The following is a 19,074-nucleotide window of genomic DNA, read 5'->3' as shown; positions in this document are numbered from 1 at the left end:
TTTTTATTTTAAAATGTGTTATTAAAAATCATTCAATCAAGACAAATTTACAGAAAAATCAATGACATATCTGGGGGAAAACATTCATAATTAATAAAATCTAGATTCACCTCTATTCGCTATTTTTCAACTCCCAAAAGAGCCATAAATATATATGGATTTATACAGTGAAACTACTCTTTCTGATATGAACAAACTGGTAGTTCAGACTGCAAATGCAATTTAGGTCAAATTTTCACCTTGATACAAATACAAGGCCGTAAATTAATCAAATTAAAATACACAGACAATAGTAAAATAAGTTTTTAAAAAGTTTTAATCTTGTTAAAGAGTTAGACTATTATGCTTGTTGTCACTTAAAATAGAGTCCTATGATATCTCACATGTTAAAATTACATCTCTTTTTCTATTTTTTTTTAAAGATTTTATTTATTTGAAAGAGAGAGCATGAGCAGGAGGAGGGGCAGGGAAAAGGGCAGAGGGAGAAGCAGACGCCCTGCTGAGCAGGAAGCCCCACACTGGGGCTTGATCCCAGGACTCTGGGACCATGACCTGAGCTAAAGGCAGATACTTAACTGACTGAGCCACCCAGGCACCCCTCTCTTTTTCATTTTTATTATTCTCTTTAAACTATGCTTTTAAAAAATCTACCTAAACAAAAGACACTCAATGAAATGAAAATATGTGAATGTGTATGTACATGTAAAAACTTACTATTTAATAAGTCTGAACTACCAATTTGTTTATATCAGAAAGAGTAGTTTCATTGTATAAATCCATATATATTATATTTATGGCTCTTTTGGGGAGTTGAGAAATAGAGAATAGAAATGAATCTAGACTTTATTAATTACAAATGCTTTCATTTATGAATGTATGAAATCTATGTACAAAATCTTTTATTATGCAACTGAAAATGCTATGAGCCTCAGTCTCTGGCAGCAGTGTGCTAGAGAAATACCAGAAGCCCTAGTGAAAGAATCAGTTGTCTGATGGGTTTGGGTGAAGAATGGAACAACAAAGCAAGGAACAGTGGGTTTGCCAGCTAACAAGCTAATCCGTCATTCCCTGAATCAAGATAGGCATTACCCCTTTTCACGAGCCGACTGCCCTCCCCAAAAATTTGACCCAATGTAGGGAGAGAGAAAGGAGCTAACCGCAAATAGACAAGAAAGAAATTTGGTGGCTACCTGACTGTATATATCTGTACACATAAAATTGTTGAACTTTGTTATATTTAAATTATACTCTTTTTAAAATGAGAACTAAGTTAATGAAAACAGGGGTATAATTCATATAATAATCCATTATAGAGAACTTTATAAACCACATTCTACACAACTCTAAAGTACTATGAAAGCTTGCTATAATTATATAGTATTTTCAGGTGTAGCCAAACCTCTAAATAGCTTTCCAATTTTTTTCTTTACTCACAGGGATTCTATAAAAATAAGACTATTTTGAGAAGTAAGTATGAAAAGTTAAGTATTCACCTTCAAATATTATTCCTCCCCAAAAAAGAACATGATGAGACTAAACAACTAATATCTAGGGGCACCTCAGTAGCTCAGTGGATTAAGCATCTGCCTTCAGCTCAGGTCATGATCCCAGAGCCTTGGGATCGAGCCCCAGGTCGGGCTCCCTGCTCAGCGGGAAGCCTGCTTCCCCCTCTCCACCTGCCCCTCCCCCTGCTCATGTTCCCACACCTCTCTCTCTCAAAGAAATAAATAAAATCTTAAAAAAAAAAAAAAAAAAAACCGGTTTGAAGAAGGGGCTAGTGACACAAAAGGACATTCTCAGAACATCCCAAGTCACAGTTACTGCAGCAACTATAACATGGTTTGAAAACCCCTTAATCAACTCTGGAATTTAAACATCTCTGAGAGTATGGATAGTTATTTGCAAGCCTGAATATATTTCACTCAGTTAAGGAAAGCCACATACAGATGTAGAATAAAAAACAAGTTAGCGACTGATACATGCTATGTCAAAGATGAACCTCAAAAACTTTATCTAAGTGAAAGAAGCCAGACACAGGATACCACATATTGCATGATTCCATTCATATGCCATAAAAGATAATTTATGAAGAAAGTGGTTACCTGGGGCCAGAGATGGGGATTAACCATAAATGGGCATGAGGGATCTTACTGGGAGGGTAAAAATGTTCTAAAACTGAATTTATGGTAAAAGTTGCATAACTCAGTTAATGTGCTAGAAATCACTGAATTACATACCTGAAATGGGTGAATTTTATGCTATATAAAGTACATCTCAATTAAGCTGTTTATTAAAAAAAATACAAGTTAGCAAAGCTATTCGTATGGAAAGATGCTTTAGGATGCAAACTTAATGCCAATTTGCCATATACTCCTTCATCAATGGTAGAAGGGACTACTAATTTTGGGTCTTGACTCAGATCTAAAAGTGAATTCCAACTTCACTATTTACTGTATGCATAAGCATTAATAAGACAAAGAGATGTATAGAATGAATAAAATAGTATCTCATATTGTTATGAAGATTAAATGAGATACTGCATATAAGACTCTTAGCACTATTCCTGGCACATATATGCTATTATTATTAATATTAATTTGGTATTAAAACTTCCCCATCAATTTCTCACATACTACTTGCTTACATAGGTTGAAAAATAATTCTGCTCATGAGTTTTTAATAAACTATATGCAAATTAGATATAACTATTTCTCAATGAATATAAAAAGTAATTATCAGGAGATTTGATTACAAAGTAATGATACATTTTGAGTGCTGCCCCCCAAAATTAATCTCAGTAATTTATAATCAAAGAGAACCTATCTTTTCATGACTATACATATTAAAAACTTTACAATAAAAAAACTTTTAATTACAAAGAGTTTACATATTTCTGAGTTTTACTCACACTATACATTATAATGTATAAAAGGGATATTAAGAGTATAATGCAAGGATACAAACTTAAAATATGTGTATTTACAAATAGATTTCAAAGGCTCTAATATATGTTGACATCTATAAATATTGGAGATTGTAATATATGTGAAGATAACAACTGAAAAAAAAAATCAAATTTTTGGAAAAGCTAAAATCCAGAATTACCAAGTACACTCTACAAAACCATTAAATAACTGCAGAATGTTTGCAAAAAGCTAGAAAACAAACAATGATATATTTAACTGACATAGTCAATGAATTTTCATTTATCTGTAGGAACTTGTATTTTACCTCCTATTACTGGTTGCTCCACCACTAAATGGTTTTCAGTTCAAATAGGAATCACTAACAAGATTAAATAGAAAAGCATAGACTAGTTCAAAAATATTATGCAATCAAAAGCTATGTATATACCTGAAACTAATATAACACTGTATGTTAACTACACTGGAATTAAGATCAAAAACAAACAAACAAAAAACTATGTAAAAATCTCCTTCCAAGGCTGAAGACAGCAAAAAGGACAATTTTATATAATTAGATTGTAAAAGACAATCTACACTGCCTCTTAAACCAATTTTTCCCATTTTAAAATTCCTTTAACTGACCCCATAAGGGCAGGTATCTTGCCAATTTTTTTCTAATCTAGCCAGGGCCATGAAGAGTATCTGGCACATAGTGGGCATTCATCACATTATCTGTGAAACAGACTGGAATGAATGAACAAAGAACAGTATCAAGTGTGCAAAAAGGCAGACAAACAGTGGAAAAACTCACTAGAGTTTAAAAAACAAAAAACTGAAACTGACTGGGGAACACTGTTCACAAAATTGAAGAAAATATGTACCCTGTCTGTTATGGTCATCCTTCCCTGTTTTAATCATCCAGATAAGGATACAAAAGAAGCATTAATCATGAAAAAGTTAGTAGAGGACAAAAACAGAACGCATGAGCAAAACAAAGAAAATTCTAAGAAATATGCAAGGAAATGCTTAATTAATAATGGAAAGACGGTTAGGTTAACAAGACCATGCAAGCGTACCCCAAGTCATACAACACAAAATCCCATAAGATAGAAGACCAAGTTGTATCATGCACAGAGCCATCGGGCATGTGGTCCACATTGTTGTATGCCTGACCTGAGATTACAGCTCAAATAAAACTATTACACCTCAGTAGATAGAACTAGTAAGACCTAGTCACTTGCTTTCAGAAGTTTGATGGAAACTGAGCTAATTTGCTACAAAGGGAGTTAATGTAATACAGAAGGGGAGGGGGGCTATTTCAACAAGCTATCCAAATCAAAAGAGAAAGCTGGTATGAGAACAGTTTGTACTATATACTTCCCAAATCAAATTTACCATATGATATTAATGGAGAAATTTATCAGGATAGTATATTTTCATTGTGATCATGCTTATCCATTTCTAAATGTGCAGAAATTCAAGTTTGGATGTGAAATGGATACAAGAATTGAGCCAAAGACAAATGAAGATTGCTGTATTTCTCATTCTCAACTGCCCTAAGCTTCTTTAAAACATCTATATGTTCTTAAGAACTACAGAGCCATTGTGTAGAAACACGATTTCAGAAGTCATTCACATATTTTGATGAGTTTGAATCTTACTTCGATGATGAATCAAACCCTGATTCATCTGCATTTAAAGCAGAAACCTGCGCCAGCAATGTATGTCCCGAATTTCAAGAGGATCTGACAGAGCTAAAAAGCAAACAATGCTGGATTTATATAAATCTCAGTCTACCCTGAAATGTCTAACTACGTGACCATACACAGAACAGTGTTTTATCTGCTTGGATTTGTTAAAATACATTCTCTTTTACCAGATTGTTAAAATTAATGTTAACATCTATCATTAGAGAAATAATCTCATAAGCAGAACATTAAGTGCTTTGGCTGAATTAATTTACCACTTAGTAATACCTCAAAGAGCTATATTTCAGTATTCGCTTAGATTTCAAACAGAATAACAGTGAGCACGAGGCCTGTGATAGTATCTTTTTAATGAATAATGCTCACAAAAATTTTGGATTCCCTTAATATTACCTCTTAAAAAAAAAAAAAAACTATTTTCCAATAATTAACAAGCACTGCTGCTAATAAAAAGGTGATAAAGCCAGTATGCATATGAATTTTAAAACATGACAAACGTTATGTACATATATATACACACACATACAACATATATATACACACATATACACATATATGTCAGCCCAGACGTATGGGAATCATGAGATGTTTACAAATTCATTTTATTTTTTCTTATATTTATTTTTATTTATTTATTTTATTATGTTATGTTAGTCACCATACAATACATCATTAGTTTTTGATGTAGTGATCCACGATTCATTGTTTTCGTATAACACCCAGTGCTCCATGCAGTACGTGCCCTCCTTAATACCCATCACCGGGCTAACCCATCCCTCCACCTTCCTCCCCTCTAAAACCCTCAAATTATTTATCAGAGTCCATAGTCTCTCATGGTTCATCTCTCCCTCCGATTTCATTTTAAAATAGGGACGAAGATCCCAATCTTCCTACTGGTTCTGAAACCCAGTCCTCCTAAAGTCTATCCTGAATAACCAGATGAAAACCCATTTGCTTTAATCTTTAATCTTCATTTACTTTGATTTTCATTCTATTCAGTATTATTAAACTTGTCTATAACGTATAGACTGTCAAGCACTGTAACTTTTTAAGAAATTAACTGTTAACTATCTTTAAAACATGTTTTTTTAAGAGAAGACAATCAAGAAAAGATCTCCCTTTACTGTAGAAAGTTATAAAATCTTTCTGCAGAAAAACAATCTAAGTTAGCTATCCCTGTAAATGTTAAGAGCAAAATCTACTGTGAAGATAAACTTGCAAACAACCCCAAGAAGTCTAATTTATCTTTCTCCTCTTCCCCAAAGTACAGCTATCCCAAAGACGCAATTGATCACTTTTTACAAGCTCAAGTTATACCAATTTTTAAGAAAAACAGTGTCAAATGTAAATAGTAACTTTTTAAAACAAAAAGCAAAAGATTTAATAAAAGACGTAAACTAAGCTTCTGGCTTGGGAGTTATATTAAGACAGAATCTTAACATTAAAAAACGTTTTCCCATAGAGTTGGAGAAAAATTTGCAAATCACATATACAATAAAAATTTAGTATGCAGAATTTATAAGGAACACATACAACTCAACAACAAAAATAATCCGATTTAAATATGAGAAAAGAACTTGAATATATATTCCCCCCAAATAAGATATACAAATGATCAATAAGCAATTGAAAAGATGCTTAACATCACTAACTGTTAGAGAAATACAAATCAAAACTACCATGAAATACCATTTCATATTCTTTAGGATGGCTATTATCAAAAAACCTAAAATAACAAGTGTTGGTAAAGATATAGAGGAATTGGAACCCTTGTGCATTGTTAGTGAGAATGTAAAATGGTATAGCCACTGTGGAAAACATAGTGGCAGTTTCTCATAAAATTAAACACAGAATTATCATATGACCCAGCAATTCCGTCTCTAGGTATATACCCAAAAGAACTGAAAACAGGTACTCAAATATTTGTACACCCATGTTCAAAGCACCATTTTCAATTGCTAAAAGGTGGAAACAACCCAAATGTCCACTGATGGTTGAACGAATAAACAAAGCATATACATACAATGGAATTTTTCAATCTTAAAATGGAATGAATTAGGAAGGAAAGAAAGGAAGAGAGGGAGGGAGGGAAGGAAAGAGTAAGTGAGGGAGGGAAGAAAAAATTCTCACATATGCTACAGCATGGATGAATCTTGAAAACTTTATGCTAAGTGAATGAAATAAGCCAGACACAAAAGGACAAATATTGAATGATTTAACTTACATGAGGTACCCAGAATAGTCAAATCCATACAAAGTAGAACAGGAGTTACCAAGAGCTCAAAGTAAGGAGTAATGGGAAGTTATTGTTTTAATGGGTACAGAATATAAAATTTATGGAGATGAACAGGGGTGATAGCACAATCTGAAGATACTTAATGCCATTGAATTATACACTTAAAAATGGTTAAAATGGTAAATTTTATGTTTTGCATCTTTTTTTTTTTTTTTAAAGATTTTATTTATTTATTTGACAGACAGAGACACAGTGAAAGAGGGAACACAAGCAGGGGGAGTGGGAGAGGGAGAAGCAGGCTTCCCACCGAGCAGGGAGCCCGATGTGGGGCTCGATCCCAGGACCCTGAGATCATGACCTGAGCCGAAGGCAGACGCTTAACGACTGAGCCACCCAGGCGCCCCTATGTTTTGCATCTTTTACCATGAAAAAATTAAATAGTAGTAATAATTTTTAAGCAGTGTGATACAGTTGAAGGAGCCCTGAACCAAGAAAATGAGGATTAAAAAAAAAGAAAAAAAGAAAATGATGATCAAATTGAGGCATTGATATTAACTGTGTGCTCTTCGGTTAAGTAATTTGAACTCTGTGGGACTCAGTTTTCTCATCTTTGAAATGACAAGATTGTAAGAGATGATGAAAGGGTTTCTTTTCAGTTCAAAACATTCCATGAAAGCACATTCCAGATGCAAGAACCAAAGTTGACAATCAGGCTGCTGCCACTCAAGCAGAGGTAAGAGAATCAGCATCCCAGTTAAGTCTTACCAGTTTTAAGACATTCTGTTAAAGTACTGGCAATACCAGGTCCATGCGCTGAGTGCACGGAGCAAGCTCCTAGTCCATCTCTCGGCTCCAAAAACCCATTTAATATATTGTCCTCAGATAGAGGACGTATCAGATATTAAACTGATAAGAACAGATACTACACTTGATCTTAGCCAAAAGGCCGAGACCTCTGAAACAAATACATTATATGTTAAAAAAAAAAAAAAGAAGATAGTAGGAAGGGAAAAATGAAGGGGGGGGAAATCGGAGGGGAAGACGAACCATGAGAGACTATGGACTCTGAGAAACAAACTGAGGGTTCTAGAGGGGAGAGGAGTGGGGGGATGGGTTAGCCTGGTGATGGGTATTAAAGAGGGCACGTACTGAATGGAGCACTGGGTGTCATAAGCAAACAATGAATCATGGAACACTACATCAAAAACTAATGATGTAATGTATGGTGATTAACATAAGAAAATAATAAATAAATAAAAAAGACATTCTGTTAAAGAAAACGTTTATCACAGGGCGCCTGGGTGGCTCAGTTGGTTAAGCGACTGCCTTCGGCTCAGGTCATGATCCTGGAGTCCCAGGATCGAGTCCCGCATCGGGCTCCCTGCTCAGCAGGGAGTCTGCTTCTCCCTCTGACCCTCCTCCCTCTCATGCTCTCTGTCTCTCATTCTCTCTCTCTCAAATAAATAAATAAAATCTTTAAAAAAAAAAAATGTTTATCACAAAAGCAGACAGATGAAAATAATCATAGCTCTGGAAAAAAGGAAATTAAAAAGTTCTATCTCCAGGGGCATTAAAAACACTCAACTCTATGTTCTCTAACTGTGGTATTATAAAGGACAAGGCAGTTGAGCAAACCTCCTTTTGAAACTTGTGGGGTGGGTTACTTATTCTCTACGTTTGCTGATAAATAAATATTGGCATTTTTTTAGACTTGAAGGGCCTACCTTCCATTAAAGTTATTCTAGTGTTATTCTGAGCTAGCACGGGAAAATGGCTGCTTCAGTTTCCATTTCAGGGAGGCAAAAGGATCAGTATCTGCTCACTTCTCCTTTAGACACCATGTCAATTACCATGAGCCCACTACCACCACCAAATCCTGTACTTAATTAACACTGAACTCAGACATGGATTCCATAGAAACATATTCCTCAAACAAATGAACTGCTCAATAACTTCATTAATCAAAACCAACCCGTCTGTTACTGTGCTAAATAAGGAATGGGTACTTAGAGGGATCCCTCAATCTCGTAAATAAATGTGTTTTCCCACATTCCTAGGACTATAAAAATGACTCATGACATATATAAGCAATAATTAGGAAAGAGAAGAAACATGAACAGTAAAAGAAAGAACTCTACAGCTGCCCAACAATGAATCTGGTTACCTCACAAAGTAGCTAAGTCCCTCTGAATAAAATGTTCAGCCCATGATAGACAACTATAAATCAAAGCTGTGTCATAGACTCAGAAACTAAGATAATGCCCAAGATTCCACGTAACCCTATTAACTACAATTCTATGAGATCATCACAATATCTATATACTGTTATCTATATATTAGGAGATACTAGGAGAGTTCAGATTTATTAGCTGTACTATCTCAACTATCCTCTCAATACATGGAAATCCACTTTTACTACAAGGCAAAAAGCACGCTGAGCCTTTGATGATGATTAACAAAAGATAATGTAGTGTCTTCAGTCCTTCAGGTAAGAAAGGGATCAAAGACTTTAGAATGAGATAACCTCCCATGAGAATCCTTGCCCAGCCACTGTGTGACTTTGGACAATTTATGTAACTTCCCTGAATTTTAGTTTTATAAAAGAATATTATGTTAGCTCACAGGATTGTTATGAAAACTTGTTAAACTAAATACCTAATACTGCATTAAAAAGTATTTTCTTTCATATTCTATGCATTCTTTAATAACCTCCTTACAAGTTACCATCTTCGTGTTCTCCAGGATTTTCTAAGCCAAAGTAATTTTTCTCTGAACTTCCGAAATATGTTGCATTGTCTAGCTATAAATGAGATCACACTTTTGAACCCTCAATTATAGGAGAAAGTGAATTTGAGACTATAGTATAATTACAGTATTACAAGCCTGATGAAGAAGAAATTGGGTTAATGAATATTTGATTACCTGGCTTAACTTTTAAGTATTCATATTAAACTCAGACATCCTTAATCACATAAAAGTCTAGGCCCAAAAGTAGCCTTCCAAATTCCTCTCCCATGGTATCCATTCACAGATCCAATAGAGCAACCTGACTTTGTTGAGACAGTATTATCCCCCTAGAAGCCTCCACACCCCAAAACCAACCTCCTCATGTCTGGATATACACCCAATTCAACCAGTAAAGCCAAAATTCTACTGCCACTTCTATGAAGCCAACCATGACGTCCCAGGGAAATTTTCTACTTTCTTTAAACTAACAGGACATTTTTCTTAAGCCTCAATTTTGCCATTTAAAGACAACTGTTTTATGTGTCTAGTGTCCTCTCCCACTAGACTGTAAGTTGTCATGCTCAGGGGATATCTCTTACCCTCACTGCATTCTACTGTATTCTTTTCCCAATCCCAACATGTAGCACAATGCCTATCAAAATACAGAAAATCAAAAAATATTTATGAATGACATCTAATCTCCTCTAATATAATTGAAGCTTGTTAAGGAAAAGGGAAAATGGCACAGGAATAAAAAATAAATAAACACATACTTTAGGTACTTATTTTTCAATTAAAATTGCAGATCAAGGGGCGCCTGGGTGGCTCAGTTGGTTAAGTGTCTGTCTTCGGCTCAGGTCATGATCCCAGGGTCCTGGGATCCAGCCCCACATCAGCAGGGAGCCTGCTTCTACCTCTCCCTCTGCTACTCCCCCTGCTTGTGAATGCGCTCTCTCTCTCTCTAATAAATAAATAAAATATTAATATTTTTAAAAAAATAAAATTGCAGATCAAGAATGTACAAATGATCAATGTTCATGTAATACAATACTGTATAGTGACAAAAGCAAACAATCTAAAAACTACATTCTACCGTATCAATGTATCTCACAAACATGTTGAGTGACAGAAGCCAGTCAAAAAGACTATGGATGACTGATTCTATTTAAGTCCAAGAACAGACAAAACTAATCTATGTTAAAAGAAATCAGGATAATGGTTAACCTTGCAGGAGGGTAAGTAAGAGAGGCTTTTGAGATGCTGATGTTACTCTGTTTCTTAATCTTTCTGCTAGTTACCAAATGTCCAATTCACTTATGAAATACAATATATGTACTTTTCTATAAAATATTAATATTTCAATTAAAAAGTTTAGAAATAGAGAGGACATATTTATTATAGTTTCTCTGTTCTGAAAAAAAAAAAAAAAAGGTTAACTCCAAGAATATATCTAGAAACCTAAAAGCATTACTACTATAGAAATTTGTTTAAAAACTGTCTACAGGAGACCAAGGTTATTCCTACTAGTAATAACAAAAGTTATACTTTGTTGCCCTTTAACCAACACTTTATTGCCCACTTTTAAACATCCCCTTACTAAAAAAGGAGGAAAATTAAAATCTGAATTGCTCAAGATCTCCATCATTAAATATTATTGTCACTGTGTCTTTCCCATTATACCCTACATATTTCAGTCCTGTTCTAAGGGACTAAAAGAATAAGTTAACTTGTTGTAAAGCAATGAAGAAAAAAATGTTTTGAAATATTTATATTTTTATGTTTGGAAAGTGTGTAATACAGAATGAAAGATAAAATATGACCAAAATATTTTTTTTTTAAAGATTTTATTTATTTTTGACAGAGAGAGAGCACAAGCAGGGGAAGCAGCAGGCAGAGGTAGAGGGAGAAGCAGGCTCCCTGCTCAGCAGGGAGCCCGATGTGGGACTCGATCCCAGGACCCTGGGATCATGACCTGAGCCGAAGGCAGATGCTTAACCGTCTGAGCCACCCAGGCGCCCATGACCAAAATATTTTTGAAAAAAAAATAAATCCCAAGAAACTGGAGTTTAGTATTAGCTTGCTCATTAAGGCTAAAATATATCAGCATGAACATTCAAATGGGAGAAAAATAACTTATTTTCAATGTTACTTAAGCCACATATTTTTTTAAATTAGCAAACCTGATTAAAATATACGTTAGTTTCAAATTTCATATATAATTAGTATCAATTTAGACATTTTTAAACAAGAAGTGTGAACTATTTTGTTGTTTTACATAAAATCTAGATTTCCATTGCTAACTCAAACATACCAACTAAAATTTTTTTTCATTGTGGTATATGTGTTTCAAAAGCTATGATCTATAGTAAATATGCTCTTCTCATTATTGAAAAAATATATAGTTATAGATATAAATAGCATCATACATGTGCTTTAAGAAACTGGAATGTGATTTTTAAAAAGCCAGATGAAAGAGCTTGTATAATTTGAGGAAGGGAGATACCATATTGGGAACAGAGCTGACACTTAATGACACAACCAGGGTGCCTTACTAAAATAATCTTCACTCACTACATGAGTTAAATAAAATTCTCAGTTCTCATATGATTTTTATTTAATTCAAGCACTATATGAAACATTTGATCTGGTATCTTATTCATTTCATTTAACTAAGATACATCTCAACTTAATGAGTTTTATACGTATTACTTTCAATTTAGAGTTGCTAAGAACAAATTATAATTTATGGTCTATTAATTAAGGAAAATAATGTAAAGAAACTATTTCAAAGCAATATACTCATATAAAGCATAGAAAAATATCATTCAAATAATACATAAGTGGCCTTAAATACAAAAAAGCAAGTCACTACATCAAAAACTAATGATGTAATGTATGGTGATTAACATAACATAATAAAATAAAATAAAATAAAGCAAGTCACATCCAAATACAAGCATTGTGTGATCTCATGCTTTTAGTATTTAAATGGAATATTTTCTTTTAGATGTCAGCAGACTTAGTTTAAATCACATTTGACAATATTTAAAGTAAGCCCTACATATCCTTAAACCAAGCCTTGCCTATTTAAATATTCAATTTTTTTTCATATAAAGGCTATAATTCATTTTGAAAATTTTGGCTTCTTATTTTCTAAAAAATCTAAGTATTTTCTATAGTAAATTGCACTGTTTTTCTAAAAATCTCAGTGTTATGAATGATAAATAAATCAGCACATAACTGAGATAACAGTGCTCACAAACATTTATTAAAGTTGATATTGACATACCACTGGGACATATCCCCTGGTATTTCCTAGTAGATCAGAATATAAAACTTGGCTCAAATGCAACATGCTATGTATATACAAATAAAAAGTTAAAAAGTGAATCTCTATAAAACATAATAAATGACATGTGTGGAATATGGATGAATAAGGATAAAATTAAACTTATCAAGAGAAATTAACAATGATCATTTAATAATGGTTTCATTTTATACAAGAACTGATTTCAAGACAACTGCAATTTCTGTATTTTTTAATTTTCTCGATCAATAGGCAAATTTTTTGAAGATGTGAGCATTTAATTTACAAATTTCATTTTAAAAGTTATATATTATTAAAGAAATATATTTTTAACAAATGAAGTACTTTAAAGAATATTTTCTAGAAATTATGTTGCTTTTCATAAATAACAGAAAATACATCCTGTAAAAATAAGCCGCCTAATTAGGTTGAGAAAGCAAAGACATATTCTAAACAGTAAAAGTAACCTAATTTTAAAATGTAGAAATATTTCACTAGAATTTAATTTCAAGTGTTTAAACCTTATTTCATATCTTCAGTTTTGTTTTTAATACATTAAAGTTTGCTTTCAATTAAAAAAAAAAAGGTATGATGAGTAACTATTGGCTTTCTTTCTATAAACCTCTTTCAACTTAAGGAAATAGGACCTCCAAATAAAGAAACCCAAAACCAAATGAAAATAAAGCCTAAAATCAGTTTCTTTGAAAATGAAGCAACTATAGACATATAAAACACTAAATCTATGTTATGGGTATGCTTTTCTTAGTAGCTAGGAATACACATGAAATTGTTATTTAGGTGATAAATACTTAGGCCTTGATACTAATTTGCAACTTTTTAATATCTTCGTATCCTCTCTCAAAAAGGAAAAAATAAGGTATTTGCCTTTGCAGTTCCTGGTACAGTATGAAGCAGCAACAGTTTACTACAGTTCCAACATGGCTTAACAGTTAGTACCCCATCAACACTTAACACTACCACAAAAGATACTATGAGCTAGTCACATTTCAGGCATTAAAGAGAGATTTTTAGTGTTTCAGTAAAAGACAGTATAACTTCAGATATTTTTCTAAGGTTTTGTATAAAACTAACACACTTGCATAAGACAGATACAGTTGGGTTTTTCCCCCTTCATAATAAATGAAAATACCATAAACCACATTTTACCATAATACTTACCAGCATGTGGGTAGTTTCAGAAGTTTACCATAAAGAGCAGTGCTGAAAGAGGGAATAATCGGTACAGGTAAGCAGTAAGATCCCCTACAATCCAAAGACGTCAGTCCTGCTTGGAAACCAAATATCTGAAACAAAAAGAAAAGATCCAAATGTTCACAGAGACAAAGTTTTAATAAGCACAGGATGAAATACGTCAGTTTCAATTTGCTCTACAACAGCTGCACACTAAATATGTTCCAATGTCTTTTTCCACTTCCCAAACATCAACATTTTCTTTTATTCAATTTAACACTGACTAAATCCAAATTAAGAGATTTAAATATATAGTATTTCTTTCACTTGCCTGAAAGATCACTGCTTCTAACTCTAAGTTTCACATTTTATTTCTAAACATAATTCTCATGTAGTGTTTTATTGTCTGCTAAAACGCACACACTTGCTATTAATATAAACTGCCTGTATTGTGCACATTGTAAAAATTAACTGTAATAAATTACTGTTAATATCATTTAATGCCTAAAATAACATTAATTACAACAAAAACAATCATAAAAATCTATTTTGCCTTCAACTTACATTATGCACACACAAAAAGGATATTCAAATATATCCTAAAAATGTTACATCTTTTCCCTTTCTTCTGTGAAAATTCTAGGGCTGAGGTTTTTCACCCCCAGAAATTTGGTACATGGCATACTCTTCATATGTTTATACTTAAAACGAGCAGATCACACTCAAAAATTTTATAAGCATTCCCTGAAATTCCTGAACAGTATACTTGCTTTAATAGGAAGAATCAATATAACATCACATTATATATGAAACACTACAGAGAACTTATTATATTTCTGCTCCAATTATTTCCAATACGGTAAAAGATAAACATCTCAAACAGGAAACACTAACACACAGGGATATAAAATAGTTACTGTTTTCCAACATACAGAAGTAGTTTAAGCCTAACACTTAACTTTATTAATTTTTATTCCTTAGGTTCATCAAGCACTGACTTTCCTATCTCTAGGATTTATATTAACTGATAAGTTCTACAGTGAAACATGTTTAAGATTTTTCAATCACTAATTTTCAAAACAAAATACTTCCATTTAATGAACTTATAAACTAATGACTAATTTCTTAAAAAGTATTAAACTACTTCCAAATGGTTTCAAAAAGGTATTATGTCCCTATCATTCATCAAACTGACAAAGTGAAATCATTTGCTCTAAAGTCAGTTCTAAGTGAACAAAATAACTTCTTGGAAATGAGACATTAGTTAGAATTACATATTTTTAGAGAAAACTGCATTTCAAAGGACCTACTTACCTAATTACTATCAAAGAAAATGAAAGTGATAAACTTACTATCAAAGAAAATGAAAGTGATAAACCTACTATCCTGTAAGTACTACTATCAACCAAGTGGCAAGAAATACAGAATTGAGAAGGAAAAAAAAAATGATTCTAATACTTAAATGATGAACCTTAAAAATTAAGTTAGTCACATACATTATCTTTGAAGACTTGTTCTGAGCAACACTGTATACCAAGAATTTCCAGGCACTGTGCAATTTCAGAATTTATTTCCTCTAAAAGGCCCATTTAAAGGATCCTAAAGTTTATAATTACTAATACCACTTAATATAAAACATTTTTAAAACAATGCCCAACCTCTAAATATTCCTAGAGTATGAATAAGGGTAATATTTTATCATATTAGATTATCTGTGGTCAACTAAGAACTCTCTCAAGGCACTTTCTAATATTCTATGAAATGCCCAACAGTATAATCACAGACACTATCATTAAGTGTACTCAGATGGAAACTGGGTGTAGAGGAGATCCCTGCTGGATGTTTGCAGAACTGCAAAGGACTCTGGGGAAACTGTATCTTATTTCATAATGTTTTTTAAACTTTTACTAAATTTACATGCTGCGCAGAGATGCTTCTAAGGGAACATTCAGGCAAATATAAATTATAATGAAAGAGTGCCTATCTACCACATCAAAAATAATTATTTCAAAATAACCAATTTCTAACTCTCCTTTAAATTACAGTAGATATACACAGGTTTACAATACCTACATAACCTACTAACTTGTCAACAGCTCTTGATCAAGATTACAAATACTTTATCTAGAAAAAGGGAAACCACCAACGCAACAGGAGTGGAGGTTGTTTCACGAAGGATAATTCATGTACTAATAAACAGAATAAAAAGCACTGAACATTGCAAACTAATAGTCTGAACAGTAAGAATGTAAAAAGCAGTTAAGTGTAACTACCAATAAAAATTTTAGCTGAAGGAAATGTCAACTTGAATAAGATGACTTACACATACCACACTAAATGAACAATTCAACACGCAGTGCCACCTTTTAAAAAAAGCCAATTAGAAAATAAAAAACATCATCTACATTTTAACACTTTGCAATGTTCTTGAATTAACATCAATAGAAGAAACTGTAGATTTAGAAATATAAAAAACTCCTAGTAAATTTTTAATAAAAATTAGTAATGCTATGGAGCACTGGGTGTTATGCACAAACAATGAATCATGGAACACTACATCTAAAACTAATGATGTAATGTATGGGGATTAACATAACAATAAAAAAATTTTTTAAAAATTAGTATGCTAAATTAGGATTTGCAATGATAAAAGGCAAAAACTATAAAAAAATCACACACTAACTGTAAATGAGAAGGAAAACATAGTAATTGTGATGTAAAACAAATCATTTTTATGCTGTTCTCATCATAAGACACTCAGTATAATAGTAAAACCAGCATGCTAAAGATATGTTCCTTTCTTAAAGGGACCAAGAGAAAAATAAAAATCAAGCATTACCTTCGCTACAATGTTAATCCATAAATATGTTCCATTTCTATCACCAATAATGAAGAAGCAGAAAGAGAAATTAAGGCTCAATCCCATTTACAATTGCACCAAAAACCATAAGACACCTAGGAATAAACCTAACCAAAGAGGTCAAAGACCCGTACTCTGAAAACTACAAAACACTAATTAAAGAAATTGAATAGGACATAAAAAAAGGAAAAACATTCCATTTTCATGGGTTGGAAGATCAAATATTGTTAAAATGTCTATACTACCCAAAGTAATCTACACATTTAATGTAATCCCCATCAAAATAATTTTTCACAGATCTAGAATAAACAATACAAAAATTTGTATGGAACCACAAAAGACCCTGAATAGCCAAATCAATCCTGAAAAAGAAAAGCTGGAGGCATCACAATTCCAGACTTCAAACTATATTACAAAGCTGCAGGGATCAAAACACTATGGTACTGGCACAAAAACAGACACATAGATCAGTGGAACAGAACAGAAAACCCAGAAATAAACCCACAACTATATGGCCAATTTATATTTGACAAAGCAGGAAAGAATATCCAATGGAAAAAAGATAGTCTAGTCAACAAATGGTGTTGGAAAAACTGGACAGCAACATGCAAAAGAATGGAACTGGACCAGTTTCTTATACCATACACAAAAATAAATTCAAAATGGATGCAAGACCTAAATGTAAGAAACCATAAAAATCCGAGAGAAGAACACAGACAATAATTTCTCTGATATTGGCCATAGCAATTTCTTTCTAGATACGTCTCCTGAGGCAAGGAAACAAAAGCAAAAGTAAATTTTGGGGACTCCATCAAAATAAAAAGTCTCTGCAGGGCAAAGGAAACAATCAACAAAACTAAAAGGCAACCCACAGAATGGGAGAAGATATTTTCAAATGACATATCCAATTAAGGGTTAGTATCCAAAATATATAAAGAACTTACACAACTCAACACCCAAAAAATGAATAACCCAATTTAAAAATGGGCAGAAGACATGAATACACATTTTTCCAAAGAAGATATACAGATGGCCAACAGACACATGAAAAGATGCTTAATATCGCTCATCATCAGGGAAATACAAATCAAAACTACAACAAGGTATCACCTCACACCTGTCAGAATGGCTAAAATCAACAACACAAGAAACAACAGGTGCTGGCAAGGATATGGAGAAAGGGGAACCCTTGTGCACTGCTGGTGGGAATGGAACTTGGGCAGCCACTGTGGAAGATAGTATGGAGGTTCCTCAAAAAGTTAAAAATAGAGCTACCCTACAATCCAGCAATTGCACTACTAGGTATTCACCCAAAGAACACAAAAACACCAATTCAAAGGTATACATGTACCCTGATGTTTATATAGCAGCATTATCTACAACAGCCAAATTACGGAAATAGCCCAAACGTCCATCCACTGATGAATGGATAAAGATGTGGTGTACACACACATATAATGGAATATTACTCATCCAATAAAAAATGAACTCTTGCCATCTGCAACAACATGGATGGACCCAGAGGGTATTATGCTAAGCAAAATAAGTCGGTCAGAGAAAGACAAACACCATATGATTTCATTCATATGTGGAATTTAAGAAACAAGACAAATGAGCAAAGGAAAAAAAAAAGAGAGAGGCAAACCAAACAGACTCGTAACTATAGAGGACAAACTGATGGTTATCAGAGGGGAGATGGATGAGGGAATGGGTGAAATAGAAAATAGGTGATGAGAATTAAGGAGTGCACTTGCTGTGATGAGTACTGGGTGTTATATGGAATACTGAATCACTATATTGTACACCTGAAACTAATATTACACTGTATGGTACCTAACTAGAATTTAAATCAGAAGTTTTTTAAAAATTTAAAAAATGAAAAAAATATATATAAAATAGTGTAGCTGCTGTGCATAATTATATGCTGTGTTTTAAAAAATAAAGTTATTATTCAGCATTCCATTTCAAGCTATATACAGAAAATAAATCAGTGAAGTTAACAGGTATTTGCATCCCATGTTTATACCACCATTATAGATATTACCCAAAATGTGGGTACAACCCAAGTGTTCATCAATAAAAGAGTGGATTAACAAAATGTGGTATATACATAGAACGTAGTATTCACACTCGAACTATAA

General features: G+C 33.0%; 1 protein-coding gene and 1 non-coding gene across 8 annotated transcripts in view; both read right to left on the bottom strand.

Moving 5' to 3' along the window:
- Positions 1-19,074, bottom strand: part of VPS13B (vacuolar protein sorting 13 homolog B) — a 749,374-nt gene that overhangs the window by 617,153 nt on the left and 113,147 nt on the right. For all 7 annotated transcript variants that reach the window (XM_032421506.1, XM_032421505.1, XM_032421503.1 and 4 more), the window contains one exon: positions 14,062-14,186. In XM_032421506.1, the coding sequence (XP_032277397.1) occupies positions 14,062-14,186 (125 nt within the window). The remainder of the gene's footprint in view (positions 1-14,061; positions 14,187-19,074) is intronic.
- LOC116643287 lies at positions 7,614-7,803 on the bottom strand. Its single transcript, XR_004301515.1, has one exon. It is a non-coding gene; the product is annotated as a U2 spliceosomal RNA (small nuclear RNA).

The sequence above is a fragment of the Phoca vitulina genome, unplaced genomic scaffold (assembly GCF_004348235.1).
Source record: "Phoca vitulina isolate PV1807 unplaced genomic scaffold, GSC_HSeal_1.0 scaffold25, whole genome shotgun sequence".
NCBI classification, from domain to species: Eukaryota; Metazoa; Chordata; class Mammalia; order Carnivora; family Phocidae; genus Phoca; species Phoca vitulina.
The sequence above is the reverse complement of the archived record's forward strand: the minus strand, read 5'-3'. Positions and strand labels throughout refer to the sequence as shown.